Source organism: Mauremys mutica, chromosome 1 (genome assembly GCF_020497125.1).
Source record: "Mauremys mutica isolate MM-2020 ecotype Southern chromosome 1, ASM2049712v1, whole genome shotgun sequence".
Taxonomy (NCBI): domain Eukaryota; kingdom Metazoa; phylum Chordata; order Testudines; family Geoemydidae; genus Mauremys; species Mauremys mutica.
In genome coordinates, this window is record NC_059072.1 from 355,099,950 (window position 1) to 355,123,302 (window position 23,353).

General features: G+C 44.2%; 1 protein-coding gene across 7 annotated transcripts in view; it reads right to left on the bottom strand.

Moving 5' to 3' along the window:
* SLCO2B1 (solute carrier organic anion transporter family member 2B1) overlaps window positions 1–23,353 on the bottom strand; it is a 186,507-nt gene that overhangs the window by 40,606 nt on the left and 122,548 nt on the right. For all 7 annotated transcript variants that reach the window (XM_045022735.1, XM_045022742.1, XM_045022729.1 and 4 more), the window contains 2 exons: window positions 22,090–22,220; window positions 7,420–7,528 (listed from right to left, as the gene is read on the bottom strand). In XM_045022735.1, coding sequence (XP_044878670.1) covers window positions 7,420–7,528; window positions 22,090–22,220 — 240 coding nt within the window. The remainder of the gene's footprint in view (window positions 1–7,419; window positions 7,529–22,089; window positions 22,221–23,353) is intronic.

A 23,353-nucleotide genomic window follows, 5' to 3' on the forward strand; every position in this document is an offset into this window, starting at 1 on the left:
TGGACATCTCCCAACCGTCTCCCCTCAATTCCTAGTTTAAAGCTCTTTTGATCAGTTGAGCCAGCCTCCCTCCTAGAAGTCTATTTCCTTCCCTACTCAGGTGGAGCCCATCCCATGAGAACAGTTCTCTGTCCCCGAAAGCCTCCCAGTGCCCATACATCCCAAAGCCCTCCTTATAGCACCACTCCCTGAGCCAACTATTTATCATCACAATCCTGTCACCCCTTTGTCGCCCTTCCCTAGGGACAGGTAGAATCCCACTGAAGATCACCTGAGCCTCAATTTCCTTGAGCGTCTTACCCAGCCTGGCATAGTCTCCCTTGATTCCCTCCAGCGAGAATCTAGCCGTGTCATTTGATTACAGACAAGAAAAACTAAGATGAACGCCCTAGGGGCTGCACTCCTTGCTCTGGAATGCAAAGGAGAAAACAGTTTCACTTGCACAGCCCAGGCACCAGAACAAAAAATCCCCTCCACCAGGGAATCAGAAAAAATGGATAACAGCCGCCATGGGGAACAGTGCAATTTCCCATTCTGTTCCCGTTCTGTTCAGTCCAGCAGTGTGAAAGTCGTCTTTCATACTAAGTAGGAACCTCATGTCCCAGTCATGCCTCTACCACCCTATAAATAGTAAAGATCCTTGCAACTCTTTGTATATCTTTGTGTCAACTAAATAAAACACAGCTGAAGATCCCTTCCAGATAAACAGTACATGATTTTCCCAGATGTGAACTCTTAATTCCTTCTACTGCTTTCAGCATAATATAATAGTATTTAATGTGTGGGAATAATGCCAGGGGTCACAACAAATGTGTGCCGTGAATTCGGGAAGTTTGAGCAATTCACAAATGATGGGAAAATGCCTGGCACCTTTTCCAAAACGAGGGCAATCTGTGGTCTGACATCCTGAGTTGGCGTTTGTCTGGGATCTAAAGTCATTTGGCTAGACATATTCTACCACCATAACATGACAGAACCCGAAATGTTATGCATGGCAGACCTTCTACCTCACCCCATGCTATAATCTTAACTCTGACTCCTGGAGCTGGCACTAGCCACTAGAAATATATTTTAAGTGTGCGTCAGCATGGGAGGCCCCTCAATAAGCAGAGACGATGACTACGTCGCATTCTGTGTTATGACGCATCATTTGCCAGCATTTTTCTTCACCACTGGCAATTCTTTTAATCAAGATTCGAATTTTTCTCCTAAAAGCTATGCTCTAGTTCAAATAGGAATTAATTCGGGAAAGTCTTGTGGCCTAGGAGATCAGACTAGATGACCACAGTGGTACCTTCTGGCCTTAAAAAAGCAATGACTCTGCAGGCACTAAAACTGCTCTTCGCAGAGTTAGGAGTAGCTGTGTCAAATGGTGTGGGGACTAACTTGCAACAGATTGCCAAAGCTGACACTGTCAGATGTGGTGAGGTGCATCTGCCTTTCTAGGGATCAGGGATCCCTCATTTCGCCACTGAGTTATGTAAGTCATCCAAGCAGAGGACCACAATGGCTTATCCTTGCCGTGGGGATTTGTACTAGTAACATCTCACAACTCTGGGATGCAGAGAAGGCACAGTGGTCAGCTGTAGGCCAGGTGTAGCTAACTCCTGGTCACTATGGGGATGTCTACATCACAGTTAGACACCTGCGACTAACCCGTGACAGCTTATTAGAGCTTGTGGGGGTCAGGCTACAGGCCTGAACTGCGGTGTAGATGTTCGGACTCTGGCTGCAGCCTGAGTTCTGGCACCCTCCCACCTCTCAGGGTCCTAGAATCTGAGCTTCAGCTCAAGTCCAAATATCTACACTGCAGTTAAACAGCCCCTTAGCCCAAGCTCCATGAGCCCAAGTCAGCTGGCACATTGCAGGGTAGATATACCCTAAGCCCGACTAAATGAAATGTTTGCCTTAATGAAGGCAAGTTGTAACAGTTTCTCCTACAGCACTCATGTACGCTGTCCCTGCATTCCTCAGTATTATCTGGGAGGTTGAAGTGCGGCAATATCTGTCGGGGCAGGTTGGGGCATCACTCAAAGAGGTCAGAGTGAAGGTTGTGGGATGGGGGTATTGTGTACCTTTGCCCTATTTCCTGGTTTTCAGAGGTTTCAGTGTACGTGAATTCAACATTCTGGAAGGGCACAGGTTAGGGGCAGGCAGGCTTATCTCTGCCTTAACAAGAAAGTGGTGAGATGGGCATGATTAAAGGGCACTTGTGGATGGCCATAAAGGTACTTTCTGGGCACACCTCTTTGCTTAGCTACCAGCTCCTACCTCCTCCTGGCCACTCTAAGACCCTGGTAGGGGTCATGGGAAGGATGACAGAGCTGTGAGGAGTGCGTGTACCAGCAGTAAGCAGAGAAAGAGAAGAGAGTTGAGCTCCAGAGCCCCTACCTCACAACCGGGCCTAGTGCATTGGGACATGGACTCTGCACACCCATTGGCAGCAGGTGAAGTGGGTATGAAGTGACCCACTCATCTCAGTGGGGTGGTCCAACTGAATGAGAACACCCCCTGGTGAGGAATGAAGCCTGAATTATACACCTGAGAGATGTGAAATGCTTTATTCATCTCAATGGATGGTCTCACCTCCTCTCCTTTTGTCTCAGTGCCCAAGTGCCTTTGCTATGCTCTGAGTATGTCTGTTCTCAGCTCCCTGCCCCTGTCTCAGCACAGTCTGCCTGGTGCATGCACTAAACACACCTGTTCCTAGTGCCAGGCACAGATACAGCTTGTGCTGCCCTGCAGGAGTTTAATGAGCCTCTCCTGTCAGAGAACTGCTTCGTCCCAGCTGGGACTCTCGGGCTGGCCTCTCTGTCAATTTTCAATGTGGCAGCTAAAACCTCCCATAATTGCCCATCTCTGTATCCCACACCACGCTTCATCTCCTGGGCACAATACTGCCCACCCAGCTGTCCCAGTGACAGGTGCTGAACATCCCTCAGTAGAACCATAGACAGTAGAGATGGAAATGACCTATTGGAAGCTAAATCTGAGTCATACATGTAGTTCCAGTGACTGTAATGGGAGTACGAATGTGAAAGGATGTAGTCCAATGTCATCCAGACCATCTGCGCAGGAGCCAAGGCTCCTCCCTGTTGTATTCTGGCTTTTCTAATTTGGAGTAATTCTGGTGATGGAGCTTTGCTAACATTCCTTGAGTAACTGACCTCATTGTTTGAAAACATCCCCAGTGCCTTGCCAGAATTTTTTCCCATACACCATTTCATCCTCTCATTGCTAGTTATTATTCATTTAACTGCTGTAAGAACATAAGAACATAAGAATGGCCAGACTGGGTCAGACCAAAGGTCCATCCAGCCCAGTATCCTGTCTACCGACAGTGGCCAATGCCTGGTGCCCCAGAGGGAGTGAACTTAACAGGTAATGATCAAGTGATCTCTTTCCTGCCATCCATCTCAACCCTCTGACAAACAAAGGCTAGGGACACCATTCCTTACCCATTCCTTACTTAGACACAGTTCTTCCCACCCTTGAAATTCACTCCTCAGCTATTTGTAAACCGTTATCTTCTCCCATTGGGCCTGAGCCTGGAAGAGTCACAGCACCTACAACTCCCACTGACTTCCAGAGGCGCTGAGAGAGCTCAGCACTTTGCAGCATTGGGTTCTGGAGGAGGAGTCCAGACTGGGGGAGTAAGACCCCAATTCTGGTCTCACTGAAGTCAATAATAAAAATCCCATTGACTTCATCCATGTAACCTCAGTGAAGGCAACGGGGCTGAATGGGTGTAGGTGACAGCAGAATTTGTTCTTTAATGGTCATTTTCATTTTGTAGCTTTTAAATCAACAGAACAGCCCATCTGGGCATTTCCTTCTGCTCCAGCTGAACTGAGCAATTTAAGGCCCAACTCAGCAAAGCATGGAAGCCCTGTAAGCATGCACTTAAGTGTTTGGCTGATTAGCAAATGGCCCTAAACACATACTTAAATTCTTTACTGAATTGCAACATAACCTTGCGTGCCACAGAGAATTGTCCCAAAGCTTGGCTCAGCTCCAAGCAGCTTTTTTTAAGCAATCAGTTTTAAAAGAAAACTCTTCTCGTTCTGTTCCGGCCAGCAGTGTGAAAGTTAACAGACGGCATAGCACTTTCCACTGGGAATACACTGTGAAATATATTTTCCTTTCCAAAAGAAACATTTCTAATTATAATTGGCATCTGTGAGCTCAATCCGGGAAATGGCCATCTCTCAGGCCCATCACTGTGGGAGCCCAGTGCAAAAGCCTGTAAGCCTATTTTGAAAGTGCTTTAATATTAATAATGAGCCAAATCCAGAGCAAACTCACTGAAGCCAATGGGTGTTTGCCTGAGTAAAGGCTCAGTAAACACTGGGTCAGGACGGCCTGCAGATCTGGCCCATAAATAATACATAGCACTTACACCTAGAACATTGGATCTTCAAAATGTTTATAGAGTGTAGATTTATTAATATTTATATTTACAGAGTGTAAACCAGTGGGTCTCAAACTTTTTTACTGGCGACCCTCTGAGTGTGACCCTCCCCCAATAAGTTAAACACACTGTTTAATATGTTTAACACCATTATAAATGCTGGAGGCAAGCAGAGTTTGGAGTGGAGGTTGACAGCTCGCGAACCCCATGTAATGACCTTGTGACCCCCTGAGGGGTCCTGACCCCCAATTTGATAACCTCTGGTATAAATACTAAGGAGGGAGAGGAATTATTTAGTGTGGCACCTGGGGATCTAACTACAAGCAATGGGATTAAATTTAAAAGGGGAAATTTGGAATGAATATCAGGAAAATCTTTTTGTGTTAAATCCCCATTCAGGTACTGATGCTGCTATCCCTACTCACGCTGAGCAGCACCGACACTTAGATTGGTGACCTTCCTGTTTAAGTGCTAGTAAGTGTTATTACTTCTTAGTTATGTACCACTAGCCACTTTACAGTCAGGTCTCTACCTGGAAGACCTTAGAATATAGAATCATTAGGACTGGAAGGGACCTTGAGAGGTCATCTACTCCAGTCCCCTGCATTCATGGCAGGACTAAGTATATACTATAAGATATACTAAGTATATCTTAGAGTCTCAGCTCATGCCACAGAGGATGTGGAGGCTTAACAGAGAACTGGAAACAAACAGAAACTGGAAGATGTGAAATTTCAGTAGAATTACCCAGGGAATGAAAAACATTGCAGAAAAGGTAAGTGTCTTTGAAAAATAACTGAAAATAGGCTATTGTCTAGTTGTGCACATAGGAAATCTTATTACTATTTCCATCATCCTTTCTCTTTCTTCCTGTTGATAATTATATTCATGGATTATAGCTGGTTGTATATTCGGGCCTAATTCTGCGAAGTTTCACCTCATTGTTACCTTGCACTTTCCCTGGCTGTTTGTGGTATCCACCTGTTAGCTCTCATCTTAAACTTAGATTGTAAACTCTTTGGTGCAGAGATCACCTTGTTGTTATGTATATATACAGTGCCTGGCATGGTGGGCCCCTGATCTCTGATTGGAGCCCTTTGGTGCTACCGCAATACAAACAGTAACACAATGTGTGTAATTTTTGATTGTAAGATCTTCGGGGCAGGGACAATATCCCTCAGTATATTTGTTCAGTGCCCCCTTGCAAAATGGAGCCCCAGTCCTGAGTGAGGACTTTAGATACTATTAAAAATAAATAACAATACTGATGAATAAGTGAAGATTGTGGAACACAATACAGCATTAATTTATGTGTCTAAGAATTTGCAGGATCGGGCCTTTAGATTGTAAGTTCTTTTGAGGCAGGGAATGTGGCTTCCTATGTATTTGTACCTATCCAGCACCATGGGGCCCTGAGCTTGATTGGTGGCAGTGGTCACTGCTGCAGCAATAATGATAAATAATCCTGACTCCCATGCTCTGTGTCTGCTGCTCTCACAACTCCAGCTGAAGAAAAGGTGAATTTGTTCCCACCTTTATCAAGCAGAGGAAATTATTTTTTACATTTAAAGTCTGTTTGCAGCCAAACAGAAAAGTGAGCCTGTGCTCTGTGAATTCATTCTCTGGCAATAACTTCCATAGCAAATTTGCTTAGTGTACCAGCTGCAACAAGATATTCCTAAATGATAATGCAACAAGGGCAACAGGTGATCAAAAAAACCCATTTTGCTTGTTTAATTTAGAATAGACCTAGCAAGTGAATGGTGTAACTAGCCAAAGAGACTCCAGCTCGCTCTCCCATAGTTGGGTCAGCTCTGCATTGGGGGTAATAAAAATCAGGTCTTCCAGCAAATTATAGTGATGAAATTTAGGAAACTCAGAGGAAGCAGGCATGAGGCCAACATCAGAAAATCACTTTTCTAAAGTGAGAGCCACAGTTGGGATTATTTCCTTCAAACCCCCCATTGGAATACACTCCAAGAATGAAACCTGCTGACCTACCCCAGAACAGACAGACCTTAGCTGTCCTTATAAGAACACCATAGTACATTAGCCAAGTCTGACTTGTAGACAAGCCAGCTGTGATAGATGAAGATAATCTGGCACAGACATTTTATAACACAGAATTTTACCATAGAAATCCTATTTCCAAGCAGAGACCATTTTACTTATTGCACTGGAAGGGACAGACTGTTCTCAGCCGATATGCACTCATAGTCCTTCAGATATAGTTCCCTTTAAGGATTTTAGGAAGGAAGGAAGGTAACCCCCTTGATGGCATGACTTTAGACATGTGGAGAAAGTTTAGTACTTTTGAGCAACAGCAGCAGTGTTGCAAGATGACTATGCCAGGGATGAGCTCCTGGAAGCTCCTCCCACTCCTCCGGGCCCTGTGCCAGGACACGGCTCCTGCAGAGTCTTCCAGGCCCTGCACTGGGATGGGGCTCCTGGAGGTTCCTCCCACTCCCTGTGGGCCCTGCACTGGGACGGGGTTCCAGCAGGCTCCTCCCTCTCCCTGTGGGCCCTGAGCTAGGCCAAAACTCCTGCATGTTCCCCCTGCTCCTGCTGGACCCTGCATCAGGGTGGTTAGATTTGAGGCTTGGGTCCCCATTTCCTAGTTTGCATGAGGTCCTGCCTGCCACCAGTGCAGTGAGAGGTTGAGAGCCCGCTGTTAGGAAGTGCTGAACTAACAGCAGAAATAGGGCATTCAGGTTAATACGGGGAGATGTGAGGTACTTCGTTTGATACACTCGTAAACGTTCTGCATTGTCAGATCAATAACAGCTCTACAGAGCAAACTTTAGCACAGTGCATCCTGCCTATGTGCTAAAGCTGCATCTGCGAGTCAGGCTGTGTACATGGAGCAAGTTATAGTCCCATCTTAGACTTTTTATCACTGGTGGTGCATATTAGTAGCAAGCTCTTCATTGCTAGGAGACTGATATATGCTTGGGTGAGAAGAGGAGTCACTTCAGAGACTTTCCAAGGAGGGGGAAACACCAACTTACTTTTTATGAACTGGGTTAAGGAGAGGCTTTGCAAGAGTTCCGAGTTGGATTTAAGCTCGTTCAGTAGGTCTTTGCTCGTCTTAACTTTACTCTTGCTCCCTTTCACCACCTGGGAAAAGAGAAAGAGACTCTCAGTTCTGGACACACTGACAGCTGTTCTACTGACCTCACTTCCTCCTCCAAGCTGCATCACAGCTGTGTTATTTAAAGAAACGAAAATACATTCATTCTTATTTATGGCCCAGCATTCCAGCCACAGAGGGATAAAGAGAATGCCCCGCATTTCATGCTCTCAAACAGTTTACAAGTTAAATAAGAATCTTTTCACTCCCCCCATGGAGAGGCAGCCACTTCTGGGATGGTATGTGGCAGCTGTTTAACAGCAATATATACAGTAGTTATGGGCAAGAAGCGAGGAATACTGTATCCAATTGAAACTGCAAGAGGACTTTAGGAAGGCAAAATGAAATTCTCTCTGTTTGAACTTGACCAGGATACCAGGAAAAAGCCCCTACCCAAGTGAAAAATCTCAGGAGGTACTAAATGACCACAAAGGCTCAGGGCACCTTGGTTTTACATCCCACAACACCTCAACAATCATAACCCCATGCTTGTGGGAGCCCCGGTTCATTACTGGCTTAGCAGGAAGAGTGCCAAATGGAGAGGGGTAACTAGTGGTGTTCCCCAAGGGTCAGTCCCAGGACCAATCCTATTCAATTTATTCATAAATGATCTGGAGAAAGGGGTAAACAGTGAGGTGGCAAAGTTTGCAGATGATACTAAACTGCTCAAGATAGTTAAGACCAAAGCAGACTGTGAAGAACTTCAAAAAGATCTCACAAAACTAAGTGATTGGGCAACAAAATGGCAAATGAAATTTAATGTGGATAAATGTAAAGTAATGCACATTGGAAAAAATAACCCCAACTATACATACAATATGACGGGGTTTAATTTAGCTACAACAAATCAGGAAAAAGATCTTGGAGTCATCGTGGATAGTTCTCTGAAGATTCCACACAGTGTGCAGTGGCGGTCAAAAAAGCAAACAGGATGTTAGGCATAATCAAAAAGGGGATAGAGAATAAGACGGAGAATATATTATTGCCTTTATATAAATCGATGGTAGGGCCACATCTTGAATACTGCAGACAGATGTGGTCTCCTCATCTCAAAAAAGATATACTGGCATTAGAAAAGGTTCAGAGAAGGACAACGAAAATGATTAGGGGTTTAGAATGGGTCCCATATGAGGAGAGATTAAAGAGGCTAGGATTTTTCAGCTTGGAAAAGAGGAGACTAAGAGGGGATATGATAGAGGTATATAAAATCATGAGTGATGTGGAGAAAGTAAATAAGGAAAAGTTATTTACTTGGTCCCATAATACAAGAACTAGGGGGTCACCAAATGAAATTAATGGGCAGTAGGTTTAAAACAAATAAAAGGAAGTTCTTCTTCACACAGCTCACAGTCAACTTGTGGAACTCCTTACCTGAGGAAGTTGTGAAGGCTAGGACTATAACAGCATTTAAAAGAGAACTGGATAAATTCATGGAGGTTAAGTCCATTAATGGCTATTAGCCACAATGGGTAAGGAATGGTGTCCCTGGCCTCTGTTTGTTTTTCAGAGGGTGGAGCTGGATGGCAGGATTGAGATCACTTGATCATTACCTGTTAGGTTCACTCCCGCTGGGGCACCTGGCATTGGCCACTGTTGGTAAACAGATACTGGGCTAGATGGACCTTTGGTCTGACCCAGTACGGCCGTTCTTATGTTCTTATAATACAAAATCACTAACATTCTTCCTGCTTAGGTTAAAAGAGCTCAGAAGATCACAAGCTCAGATGCCATAGCTGCAGGCCACCAGGTGCTCAGTGGGGTTAATCAGAGGTTTTCAGTAAAGGGATAATAACCGGATTTTCCTTCCCCACTTTCATTAGTCAAACTGTAATGAATAGCACCTCATAAATAACAAATTGGGCCATTATCTATGTACAGTAGAGTATGTGCCGGGCTTCTATTACTATAGAAATCCAGGAAAATTAGCTTTAGAGGAGACCAACAGGAAATGGGGCTTATTCACCAGGGGCTGTATTGCACCTTTGGATGCAGGTGAGGCTGGGAGTGGGGCTGAAGTCAAGGGAAGCTGCGTACCTAAACCCAGGGCAGAATTCAACCCCCCCAAGCAAACTAACAGTAACTCTCCTCATCCCTTTGACTAACTCCTCCCAAGGCTGGAAGTACAATGAATGTCTAATATTTCTCTGTGTGTACATGTAATGTACTGTCATGTTAATGTATTCACTGCAGTAAAAGACAAGGGCCAGAGAAGGGCAATGACAATGATTAAAAGCATTACAGGGAGGCAGTCCATGAAAGGAGAGATTTTCAAATCCAAGGCCAAACTTTTCAAAACTATATGAGGAGGGCTCTGAGTTACTACAGAGAATTCTTTCCCAGGTATCTACTTGGTTTTCCGGTTTAGCCCACATGCTCATGATCTAACCAATCACCATATTTGGGGTTGGGAAGGAATTTTTCCCTGGGTCAGATTGGCAGAGACTCCTGGGATTTTTTTTTAATTTTTTTTTGCCACTCTCCGCAGCATGGGGCACAGGTCACTTGCAGGTTTAAACTAGTGTAAATAGTTAATGTAAGCTGAAGTCTTTAAATCATGATTTGAGGATGTTAGTAACTCAGCCAAGGTTAGGTCTGTTACAGGAGTGGGTGGGTGAGGTTCTGTGGCCTGCAGTGTGCAGGAGGTCAAAGTAGATGATCACGATGGTCCCTTCTGATCTTAAAGTCTATCAGTCTAAAACTTGGATGCCTAAACTCATACTTAGGGCCTGATCCTGCAGCTGGATCTATGCAGGATAACCCTGCAGCCCAGTAGCAGCAGCAGATTCTCATGGCTATGATATAGGTGTGGTGGTGTATTGAATGGACTTCCATCTTGAACAGTCCCTTGCAAATCTTCTTCCTTCAACAAGAGTCAATATATGAGGATTTAGGTTCTTACATCCCTCAATATTGCATCTTCCAAATTCATGTGGTTTGACTCTTGGTCAACTTCCTTCAACCTCAGCTCTATAAGCCTGTAGAAGCATACCTTCTTCTGCACATTGGACATGACCACACTACTGTAGTCATCTTGTTCCCAATCAGTGCAAGACTGCAACTTACTGGGCTCGTCTAAGTATCTCATTGTTTGTGACAAAATCAAACCAATAGATGTTAAGAATACACCACAATTTTTGAAGCTGAAAACTGTTTCGTTTCCTCTTCTCTGGTGTTTTTAATGGCCATTTTTCTTCTCCATATTACAGGATTGTCATCATTACTAAGTTGAACACTTGTATCTTAGTTCTCACAGAGACATCCCGCTGCCCAGAGGTCTTTGAAGACAGTGAAATGTCATTGACACAAGACCAATCCGTTGTGTGACTTCTTTGGTTATAGAACGTCTTGCTGCAAGCTGACTTCCAATATATAATAAAACCATTCACCCATTCAATGTCATTGTCATCTACATGCAGCATCATTTCCATTTTATAGGAGGCATGCATGGCTTCAGTTTTATCACCACTGATCTTAAGTCCAATAGATTCTGCAGTTTTTCACAGATCTTCCAGCATTGGTTATAGTTGGTCAGTAGTCTCTCCAAGTAAGACAATAAAATCTGCATACACAAGTTCTTCTAAAGACGTATCTTTAAATTTCACACTTCTGACTTTGGTCTCAATTAGCTTTGTCATCAGATAGTCTATTAGAATGTTAAATAATGTATTCCTAGCACAATCCTGATTCTGTCAAAAACTAGTCTGTAATACAACTGTTGACCCTCATACAACTAACTGTACCATGGTACAGTTCCTCCACTAGGCACATTAACGAAGGCCTCAGGCACCCCATACTGGCACAGCAGTATTCACAGTGCTGATCAATGCTTTGAGGCAAAAGCAGCTGCAAAGTCTATAAATGTAATGTTAACTTCCTTTTGTTGCCCTAGTCATTTTTCAATAACATTCTGCAGAGCATATATAGCATGGATTGTAGATCGACTTGTACAGAAACCACAGTTGGGTCCATCTTGGTTCTTCCCATCAATGGTTCTTGGTTATAGCCCCATCCACTATGATTTCTTCCCTCCTCCTCCCAAAGTCCTCTTGCTCAGAAGGATGTGTTTCCTTTCATAAACAATATTGCCAATTGGACACACTGCCTCCTCCCAGCCAGCAACCTATAGGTGGTACGTCAGATGGTGATAGTACCTGATAAGCCGGGCTGTGAGTTCAGCTCCTCAGACAGCTCCAGGGGCAAATCCCATCTCCTTCCTCACTTTCTACAAGTACACTTATTCCTGAATCTGTCCCATGTCAGACTAGATGACCCTTGCGGTTCCTTCTAACCCTATGATTCTACGATTCGATGGTTCTACAATTCAATGGTTCTATGATTCTATGAGTTATTCAGAAAGAAGATTGCCATCTATGGAACCACCAGCACCACTTCCTGAGTATCAGGGTGTTCCACCAGGAAGCCTTAGGGAGACACGACCAGGCTGGACTTCCTTTAGCTTAAGCTAACTGAGAGGCTCATGCTGTGCCACTTTGTGATACTACATGACTGGGATGTTGTAGGTATACTGGCCCTTTGGTACCTGCAGACATGATCCACTCAGCTCGGAGTTATGGCCCTAGGGAGAGACCGCACGGAGCCAAACAGTGATGTGGGGTCTTGAGATCAAATCCCAGCAGGTGTTGGGACCAGGTTTTTTTATTGTCTTTTGGGACGGGGTGGGGACTCCCTGAGCTGACAAATAGCTGGGGGAAAGCCCCAGACTTCCTATGCACACTTGAGTTAATGAGGTGTAGCTGAGTCCAGCTAGGTTCAGAAAGAGGCAGGTCTCCTTTCCACAGAGGAAACAGATGGAAGTTGTCTGCTAGCAGGATAGGGCTCTGGTGAGAAAAATAGTGTCCCAATCTATGTGGTATTTCACCTGCAAGGAGAGCACCCACAGGCTTTGCCAATCTAGTTTTATTTTGGATTCACTAGAAAAAAACAACATATAAATACGCCCAGAATGCAAGAGAGGAATTTTTTCTGCTTAACCTGGAGCTCCTGCTGAGGTCTCTCCTGCTGTGCAGAAGTTAGCCCTTGAGACTTAGTGAAAAACATGGTGACAGATACTATTTTAATATTAAATAAATAAGGGATAAAAAATCCATCAAGCCACAAAAAATCAATTCAGAATGAATTTACTCAGTTAATGAGCAGGTCAAGCTCCCATCAAACAGCTCATTATACCTCCTCCAGCAAATGCTGGTCCCCTTTAGTTTCTTTTATTTTTGTGTGTGCCTTATTAAAACAACCAACCTGCAGGGGACTCATTTATATAAAACTGGATAATTATTTTTAGCAGTTGGTTGCTTCTGTTTTTAAAACTTTGTGCTGAAAATCTGAAAATGGAGACAAATCCATCCCTGTTGCCTTCTTGTGCCGTGGCCGCTCACACATTAGTGCCACAAACACACCCTGTTAATTTGGTTCCTCAAATAATAGAGTGTATCTCTAAAACCTTCTGCAAGTGCCTTACAAGCATTAATGGAAGAATCCTCACAACATACCAACCCCAGTAAGTAGGCCAGTGTGGTTACCCCCATTTTGTATATGGGGAAACTGAGGCACAAAGGTTGAGTGAGTTGCCCAAGGTCTGATAGGAAGCCTGTGACAATGCTTTTCTGATTTCTGGTCATGTACTTTAATCACAAGACAACCCTTCCCCCATGCTGGCAAGCTCAATTTAGATGTGGTTTTAGAACAGCCTCTCAAGCATTCTGCCTCAGTGTTTTCCTTTAAGCTGTTTATGTTTACTGGAAGTACCAAAAATAGGTAATATAAGTGGCTGCATAACCGTCAAAAAGCCTTAAAGGGGCTTTGTTCCATATGCCAGTCTGGCTCAAGCTAAAAATTAGAGACGTTATCTTCACTTCACTTCCTGAACATGACTGCAATATAATGGTGCTGGTGCAAAACAGGGGCCACGTGTCTCTTCCAGAGTGCTCCCCATTCGGCACTCAGTAAAGTCCATTACGATCCCTCAGAATGGGCAAGGCAACATCCAGGTGAAGTTGTGATTTACTCAGACTCTAATTTGCTGCGTACCCTTGACTCCTGTCGGTGTCCTCATTGCTCCTGAACTCTTCTAAGGGTAAATCTACACTACCCGCCGGATCGGCTGGTAGCAATCGATTTATCGGGGATCGATATATCGTGTCTCGTCTATATCAATTCCCAAACGCGCTCCCGTCGACTCCGAAACTCCACCAGGGCGAGTGGCGGAAGCGGAGTCAACAGGGGGAGCCGCGGCCGTTGATCCGACGCCATGAGGACAGGAGGTAAGTCAAAATAAGATATGTCGACTTCAGCTACGCTATTCCCGTAGCTGAAGTTGCATATCTTACATCAACCCCGCCCCTAGTGTAGACCAGGCCTAACTGATGCTGGTAGGAGTTGTGGGGGCTCAGCATGTGCTAGGAGGCTCTCAGCACATTGTGGGTTCAAGCAGCTAGACCCCCAGCCTGGCACCGTGAGAACAGACTGCTGCACCTGTGCAGAGCCCATAGACTTCAGTGGGGCACCATAGACTTCAGCAGCTCACCCATCAGTTGTATAGCATAGGGTCCTTTGTTGAAAATCCAGATTTCTTCAAGTAAACAAGTAAATGAAATAACCAGCCCAGACATTGCCCTGTGCTAACCTTGGCAGTCAGGAAAAGGCCTGATCAGACACCCATATATGGGAATAATAATAATAATTAATAGTAGCTCTCTCTGACCTCATCTGAAGCTGGAAGCGCCACTCGAAATTAGGCTCTAAAGCTTTAGGGCAAGTTTATCTCCTTTAATCCATACTGCAGAGCTTTGCTACATATTCTGTCTAATCTACCAGTTGAGTGCCCAGTCACTTGTGATACTTCTATTGATGTTCCCCACTGTGGCACTGACAGGGAGCCTCACTGTGATGTTTCTAATGCAGGCCTGTACATTGTAACAGAGATTAAATGCCCCACAAGGAGTCGGGGCACTTCACACCGGAAATGTGAGGCTGATGGAACGCTGCATCAGCAGTGCCCAGTGACATCCCTTCGTATGACACAAAGCTGGGAGGTATTGCTAACACAGAGGAGGACCTGGATATCATACAGGAAGATCTGGATGACCTTGTAAACTGGAGTAATAGTAATAGGATGAAATTTAACAGTGAAAAGTGCAAGGTCATGCATTTAGGGAGTAATAACGAGAATTTTAGTTATAAATTGGGGACACATCAGTTGGAAGTAACAGAGGAGGAGAACAGAGGAGCTCGGAGTATTGGTTGATCACAGGATGACTATGAGCCGCCAATGCGATATGGCGGTTAAAAAAGCTAATGCGGTTTTAGGATGCATCAGGCAAGGTATTTCCAGCAAAGATAAGGAGGTGTTAGTACCATTATACAAGGCACTGGTGAGACCTCATCTGGAATACTGTGTGCAGTTCTGGTCTCCCATGTTTAAGGAGGATGAATTCAAACTGGAACAGGTACAAAGAAGGGCTACTAGGATGATCTGAGGAATGGAAAACCTGTCATATGAAAGGAGACTGAAAGAGCTTGGCTTGTTTAGCTTAACCAAAAGAAGGTTGAGGGGGGATATGATTGCTCTTTATAAATATATCAGAGGGATAAATATTAGGGAGGGAGAGGAATTATTTAAGCTTAGTACTAATGTGGACACAAGAACAAATGGATATAAACTGGACACTAGGAAGTTTAGACTTGAAATTAGATGAAGGTTTCTAACCATTAGAGGAGTGAAGTTCTGGAACAGCCTTCCAAGGGGAGTAGTGGGGGCAAAAGACATATCTGGCTTTAAGACTAAGCTTGATAAGTTTATGGAGGGGATGGTATGATGGGATAGCCTAATTTTGGCAATTAATTTGGCAACTGATCTTTGATTATCAGCAGGTAAGTATGCCCAGTGGTCTGTGATGGGATGTTAGATGGGGTGGAATCTGAGTTACTACAGATAATTCTTTCCTGGGTGCTGGCTGGTGAGTCTTGCCCATATGCTCAGGGTTTAACTGATCACCATATTTGGGGTCAGGAAGGAATCTTCCTGCAGGGCAGATTGGCAGAGGCCCTGGAGGTTTTTCGCCTTCCTTTGCAGCATTGGGCACGGGTCACTTGCTGGAGGATTCTCTTCAGCTTGAGGTCTTCAAACCACGATTTGAGGACTTCAATAACTCAGACATAGGTTAGGGGTTTGTTACAGGAGTGGGTGGGTGAGATTCTGTGGCCTGCATTGTGCAGGAGGGCAGACTAGATGATCATAATGGTCCCTTATGACCTTAAAGTCTATGAGTCTATGATGGAATGCTGCATGGCAAGAGAGGAAATGTCACAACCCTGAGCCAAGAAAGGCAAAGATACCTCCTCAAAGGGTGACGTTCTTTACTTGCACTCGGTTTTGGTGACAAAAAGTGTGTGTGTGGAGGGGGCATTTCCTGTGTGAATTTAGTGCTGAAGGAAGGTTCAGGATTGACATCCCTGGCAATTCTATTTATCCACAGAACACAAACACTAGCTCAGTCCCAGGCAGCACTCCCTCCTGTATTGCTGCACTAGCCAGCAAAGTCCTGTGACTCAGGGAGTGGAGGGAGGTCAACCTCTATGTTCTACTTAGTCTTGGCTTGTCTGTCCAGATTTGTCCTCAAAGGGGCCAGTTAGACACAAACATGGTCGGGTTTGTGATGGTGGATACCCATCCCCTGAGAACTGGCTGGAGATCCAGCAAATGCATTTTTAATAGGCCACCAAAAAGCCATTGTATTGTCAAACTTTTGGGTCACTGTTAACCAGGTTGGATCTGAATTCACCATCTAGAGTTCAGCTCCTCTGGCTGTGAAACACCCTCAGAAACATGTGTCTTGAGTTTCATTAGTCAGCAAAGCTGACGGCAAAGGATTTAATTTACAGGTATTTTCTTTTCTTTCTGTTCTATCTCACAAAAGATTAACCTGCTTCTTCCATCTTCCTGTGGGTACTGAGTATGCAGACACCGTGAAACCTGCTGCTACCGTACCCATCTCTGAGTACAACAAAGCTGTCTGCAGAGCGGAACTGCATATAAACATAAATGTTCTGGATATTCCAGACTAGACAGATTTTGTATTATAATGCATATTCAGTAATGCTCAGCTAAAATTCTGGATTCCCTTCAATTGCTGTGTTGTGACATACTGGAATATCTTAAAAGAATAAGTTAACATAGTCACAATTGTTTTCCATTCCTTTTCGAATTCCTCTCCTTTAAGAGGAAGCATACAAAAAATGTGGGGTGATAAGGGCCCAACCCCACAGCATGCTGAGCAATTCCTATAATATGCTCAGCACCCATTGGCTTCAGGGTGAGCATCCACTGACTTCAACCCAAGGACTTTGCAGGATCAAGCCCTGGTAGAGCAATCCTTTTTAAAGGGCTTATTTTATTAAACGCTTCGCAAGTCAATGATCACAAACCATCAGTAAAGAAAGAGACTGAAGACAACAGGACATTCAGCGCTGGCTTAATGAAAGTGACATCTGATTCCTTTATGCGGTCAAGTTTTACACATTCATTGCACACTTCTAACATACTATTTCTTTCTCATCTAGAAAAATCAAAGTGATTTTCACCCTTTTGGAGGGGAAAGGATACAATTTCCTTCCTATTTTTTGTCAGTGCCAGTGTATCTGAGATTATTCCTACACTTGAGAGCTGTTTAATTTTCCCCTTGGGTTTCTGTTTGGCAAAAATATACTCTGGCACTGGCTTTGTCAGAGCTAATGTTGGGATGTTGTGAAGGCCAAAACAATAGCCTGCAAAAATAATTAGATAAGTTCATGGAGGATAGGTCCATCATTAGCCAAGATGGTCAGGGACACAACCCATGCTCTGGGTATGTGGACAACAGGGGATGGATCACTCATGGGGATGGATCACTCATGATTGCCTGTTCTGTTCATTCCCTCTGAAGCATCTGGCGGCATTTGCTGTTTTTGGAAGACAGGATTCTGGGCTAGAGGGGCCATTGGTCTGACCCAGTATGGCCACTCTTATGTAAGAAAAGGTGTCATCCACTTGTACCACTTTATAGCAGGATTGTTTCACGTAATTTCAAATGTCAGAGAATGAAATTTAAATCAATAGGTGGTTGTAAGCAAGACATTTCTTATACATGACCCATGAGGAATAAGGATAATTCCTTACATTTATATCATTTTTATCTAAAGGAAACCTGCATTACATTCAAACCCTACATAGGATCCCCTTTACTCACCAATGAATTGCAGGCACCGTGGAAATGATTTAACAACAACACTACATCACAGTTTAGCATTGGAAGGGAAGATGAATCTGGTGCCCAAGTGAAACTACAGGGAAGGTTTTAGTAGGCAGAATGTAATTACCTGGATTGGAAAATGATAAGGACACCGGGGACAGACTTTGGGACATTAGCTAATCCCTAACTGTTAAATACGCTGGGCATGTGTCAATCTCTGTCATTTCAAATGAGCCAATAGGTGGTGCTATGTCAGTGAGGGGGATGAAGCGAAGTTGAAGCTATTGGAAGGGTCTAGTCATGCCTCCTTCCTGCCAGAAACCTCTTTTTCCTTCCTCGACATGAGATCCTGATGGCAATCCTGATAGCTTGGCTGTGACTGCACCTAGAATACTGCTGTCAGGCACCTCCGTACTAGAAAGATACTGACAAACTGGAGGAGTTCACAGATTAACAAAAGAAGAAGATGATGATGATGATGATGATCAGGGGCCGGAGTGACTGATTTCTGAGGAAAGATTAAAAAAGCTAACTATGACCCCGACCCTGCAAACACTTACAAATGTGTTTAACATTAAGTAGATGAGTAGTTCAATTGATTTCAATAGGATTGAGTAAAATTAATCACATGTCTAAGGGTTTGTAGAATCAGGGTCTAAATCTATCTTGACTAAGGAATCACTACAGGAGGTAAATGATTGTCTACAAACACTGGTGGGATGCGCTATTATTTATTATGAATAGAATGGCAGTGTGTTGGGAAACATGGTCCCTGTCTCAGACAAAGTGTTATTTATGGTGATCCCAGGGGTATAACTAAGACGAAATGAAAGCAGCGAAGGGAAAATGTAGACTGAGAATCAGACAAATGAGATGGATTTGACTGTGGGATAGTCTCCCATCACTTAGATCCCATCACTTGGGTCATTTAAATTGAGGCAGGAGAAAACCCCAGGACATGGACAACAGAGAACAACCCTGCCTTGGGCCCAGAGAGGGAGATAAGATGTCCCAATTGGTCTTTTTCATATGAGGAGATATCAGGCTAAATTTTGCCTACTTCTTGTGGGTTTGCTAGGGAGGAGAGAAAGTGTAGGGAGCCCTTTCCCTCCCTAGCTCTTCTGGGCAAGAGTCAGTCATCATCTGGCTCCCAGGGCTGCGGAAGAATGAGGCAGAGTTGACTGGAAAGCAGCTAATGCTGCTGGCAATGCTAGTGCCCCTAAAATCAGCAGAACCTTCAATCTGCCTAGCTATATATCTCCTCCCTTGGTAGTGTGGGTAACAGATAGGCTTCCTGCTTATTAGGACATTGGGTACCAACAATTGGCACAAGGCCTGAAAAGGCCAGTGTCCAAATTTGGTCCCAGAATTGAAGCACAGAATTAGTGGGGCAGTGAGGTGCTGTTTCTGTCCGTGCTGTGTCAGCACTGTGGATAGACCAAGGACATTTCAGTGTCTTCTTGTGTTATTCTATTTCGGGCACATTACCTGGTTTCTTTTATAACTGATTTATTCCCATTTTGTTAAGGTGGCCAGACAGGATACTGGGCTAGATTGGTCTGACCCAATATGGTCGTTCTTATGTTAGACAACCAAAGTCCTACAAAAGGAACATTCTTTCATTACTGAAATGCAGCCACTGCCATGCTTGAGAGCCATTACTTACCAGGAACAATATACAACACTTTTTAGGAAGGGATGTTTAGACAAATTACAATTTAAAATAAGGTGGAATGGAGGCAGGCAGAATGTATGGAGTATGGCCAGGATATCAAAATTAGCACCAATTCTCTTACAAAACATGCCATGGGATCTTTAGCAACCAGGGCCTCGGTTTTATGTCTCATCTGAAAGAACAATTCAAACCATTCTTTGTGCTATTGCAGCAAATCATTTACCAGAAACTAGGAGCTGCAGAGAGCAAAGTCCCTGCAAAGCTTGTAAACCTATTTGCTCTTCAGTACAGCATGGACATGTTCTTTGGGCTTTTGAGGAAGATAGAAACCCCGATAATAAGAAAAACAAAATGCTCCTATGTCAATGGGAGCCAGTGGTAGATGCACAGGAACACCCAAGGATAGGATGTGGCTCCAAGTGTGGAGATACACTGAGATCTACAACCAGCATGTCAAACCTCTTTTCCGCTGCAGTGTTGGAACACAACAACATCCCTCTGAAACACCACCATTGCAGCAGAATGTCAATGCTTTCAATAGCAATACTTAGCTATGCAAAGATCTCCTAGTGCTTTACAAAGCCAGAGAGGTCTCATTAGCTATGTTGGGAAAACTAATGTCGCTCAGGGGTGTGAAAAAAACATGCCAGTGAAACGTATGTCAGGTCTAAGTGGCAGTGTGCACAGCGCTATGTCAGAACAAGGAGCAATGGTCTCAAGTTGCAGTGTGGGAGGTCTAGGCTGGATATTAGGAAAAACTCTTTCACTAGGACGGTAGTGAAGCACTGGAATGGGTTACCTAGGGAGGTGGTGGAATCTCCTTCCTTAGAGGTTTTTAAGGCTCGGCTTGACAAAGCCCTGGCTGGGATGATTTAGTTGGGGTTGGTCCTGCTTTGAGCAGGGAGTTGGACTAGATGACCTCCTGAGGTCTCTTTCAACCCTAATCGTCTATGATTCTTCTATGATTATATGTCATAGTTATCGCTGCTAGTTGAGGTGGTTTTACTATGTCCATGGGGGAGCTCTCTCCTGTCGGCACAGAGCGGCTACACAAGCGATTTTACAGCGGTGCAGGTGCATTGGTACAGCTGTGCCACTGTGAGCTCGCTAGTGTAGACATGGCCCAAGTGACTTGCCCAAGGTCACAGAGCAGGTTGGTGGCAGAGCTGGAATAGATCCAGAGTTGCTTGACTCTCAATCCATTCCCCCCCATTCACTGGCGCATACCATCCCCAACAGTGTTACTGAAACGCTGAGCAGCATGGAAAGTGCCTATTGTTCCATGAAGCCATTATGTTGCACAACACTCATTGGCTTGGGAGCATTGAAAAGAGGAGAAACAGCAAAAGGGAGTAATCTTAAATCTCTCACTCCTCTGGGCTAGCATGTTGGAGGCAATTCACTTATAAATGGTGATAGCTGAGACTGGCCTCTGATGCAGCTGCTGACTTGTCTCTGAACCCAAAGGAAAGTCAAAGCTTTAAAGGGAGTAACATGGTGGGAACAAGAGGGACACTACTATACCAGTCTCTGTCTGGTTGAGGACAGTTGAGGAGAGAGATCTTGGGGAAAGAACTGTACAACTGACAAGCTGACTCATCAGCAGAAGTGCCCATGAAAGGCATTTTCAAATACCACGAGTATAATATCTTACATTTAGACCACATTGCTTTAGTTAGAAGGGTCCCACAGTGCCATTCCGACAACATATTATGAACATAAGTATAATATGCCCACCACTGATGTGCAGTCACTTGTGAGATAGAGCAATGGTTGCTCATGGAAATATTTCCATGGACTTCAAAGGGGCTACTTGAATGAGTAAAAGGTTGCAGGATTAGCCCCTTCAACAGGAAATGAAAAATCACTTCACCAGTTGAAACAAAATGCATAGCGCTATGTAGCAAAATATACTAATCCACAGTAGAATTTGGGGAAGTATTTATGAAAAGTACCATGGGTCACATGGTCAGGGACAGATGTCTAGTCATGTTGCTTAACACACTACTGTAAGGCACTGAGATACTATAGGGATGAGCATGGTACAAGAACCTATACAGAATAGAATAGAATAGAATAAGGATTCAATTGTTTTTTGCACCTCTGGAGAGGGAAGAGTGCCACCTACTAAAGTGTCAGCAGCACTCTGGGTTTTTCTTGGTAGTCTTTTACCAAAGTACTGGCCAGGCTGGACTCTGCTTGGCTTATCAGATCTGAGCTAGTAAGGGCTGCAGACACGAGAGAAGAGTTCAAATCAGAAAATCCGTCAGAAGCCCTTTGTACTTTCGAGAAGTTTGAATCTGGATACAAACTTCACCACTCACAGTCATCTCTAGAAGGCACGTGTCCCACCAGGGAAGCAGAGAGGGGAGAGAGAGAGAGAGGTGGCATGTGTACAACAGCACATTTATAACATCTCCTCACAGCATATTGATATTCTGTACTTTGTCCCACTTCAGCATCTCCCCATCGCCCAACCAGCCTCAGGAAATTCTCACTGAGATCATCATCCCCTCACATCCCAATCTAGAGTAAACCCACCTGCGATGGGAGCTAAGAGAACTTAAGTGTTTAAACCAGCTGAACGATTTGTGCAGCTGACCTTGCCTGTCTCCATTCCTGTTCTTACCTCTTTAGGCATTTCTTTTGGGAAGAAGAAATAAGGGATGGCAGATAAGGCCACGAGAGTGGCTGCGACCAGGAAGCCGAGCCACCAGGCTCCAACCCATCGAGGATCTTTGTTAGTGAGCTGAATTTCCTCTGAAATACAAGCAAATAAACACAAAATAGAAACACAGATGACGTGAAGAAGTGAGGGCCACCACTGTCTCCACCTCTACCCCTCTAACTGCAGGAAATAGGCTCTATTGGATGTGTCCCTCTGTCCCTAACAAATGAATTTTGCTCAGTGCTCCAGAGCGGTAGCTCCCACGCTGGGGGCTGTGGATCCCTGGAGGTCCACAGAACATTTGCTGGTGGCCCATGGAGAGCTGACCGATCACATAATGCTGAATCTTTTCCTTGCTCCCACCTGTTAAATATCATTAAAGGCAGCTAGAAATCCACTAAATAATAAATGTTAATTTAAGCATCTGATTTTAGGCACCCAAGTTTGAATATTTTGGCTTTAATAACTTGGCTACTCTCAGTGGCCAAGCCAGGAGTAGGACCCAGGAAACCAGACTCCCATTCTACTAGTCTAACAGTTAGACAACACTAGGGTGACTAGACAGCAACTGTGAAAAATCGAGATGGGGGTCGGGGGTAATAGGAGCCTATATAAGAAAAGGACACAGAAATCAGGACTGTCCCTATAAAATCAGGACATCTGGTCACCCTAGACAACACTCCCTTTTAAGGCATCTCCAACATACAGGCCAAATGGACCAATTTTACAAAATCCTTTGGTAACTTCCATCTCTTCCTCCCCCTTCTGCTTTTTCCTCTAGTTCGAATGACCATTGTTCCCCTGGTTGCATGACCAGACAGATCTTCTGGAATGTTTTTTTCCCTTTCCCATGAAGTAAGAGCAGCACCCTGCCAAAGAGTATATACACTGGGGAAGGGTACTTCCCCTAATTAAAACATGATCTTCAGAAGTCACGATGCAGTTTCTCAATATGATCAGTTTTAACCAGAAAATATTTCTACAGATCATGGAATTCCTGTGGTTAGATATTAATTTTAAGCCTAGTTCTAGGAAACTAGTCCTAAACGATAAGTGAACAGCATCTCTTACACAACTGTGATGTAATAACCTCCTACCCCCACAATGCACACAGCCAGTTGTGCAGTGCTGTATGTGGAGGTTAAAATTCCTTCCGGAATCCCACATGGACAAGGTTTAGCCAAGAATCATGAGATTGGGTTAGCTGTATTTCTGCATGACTACG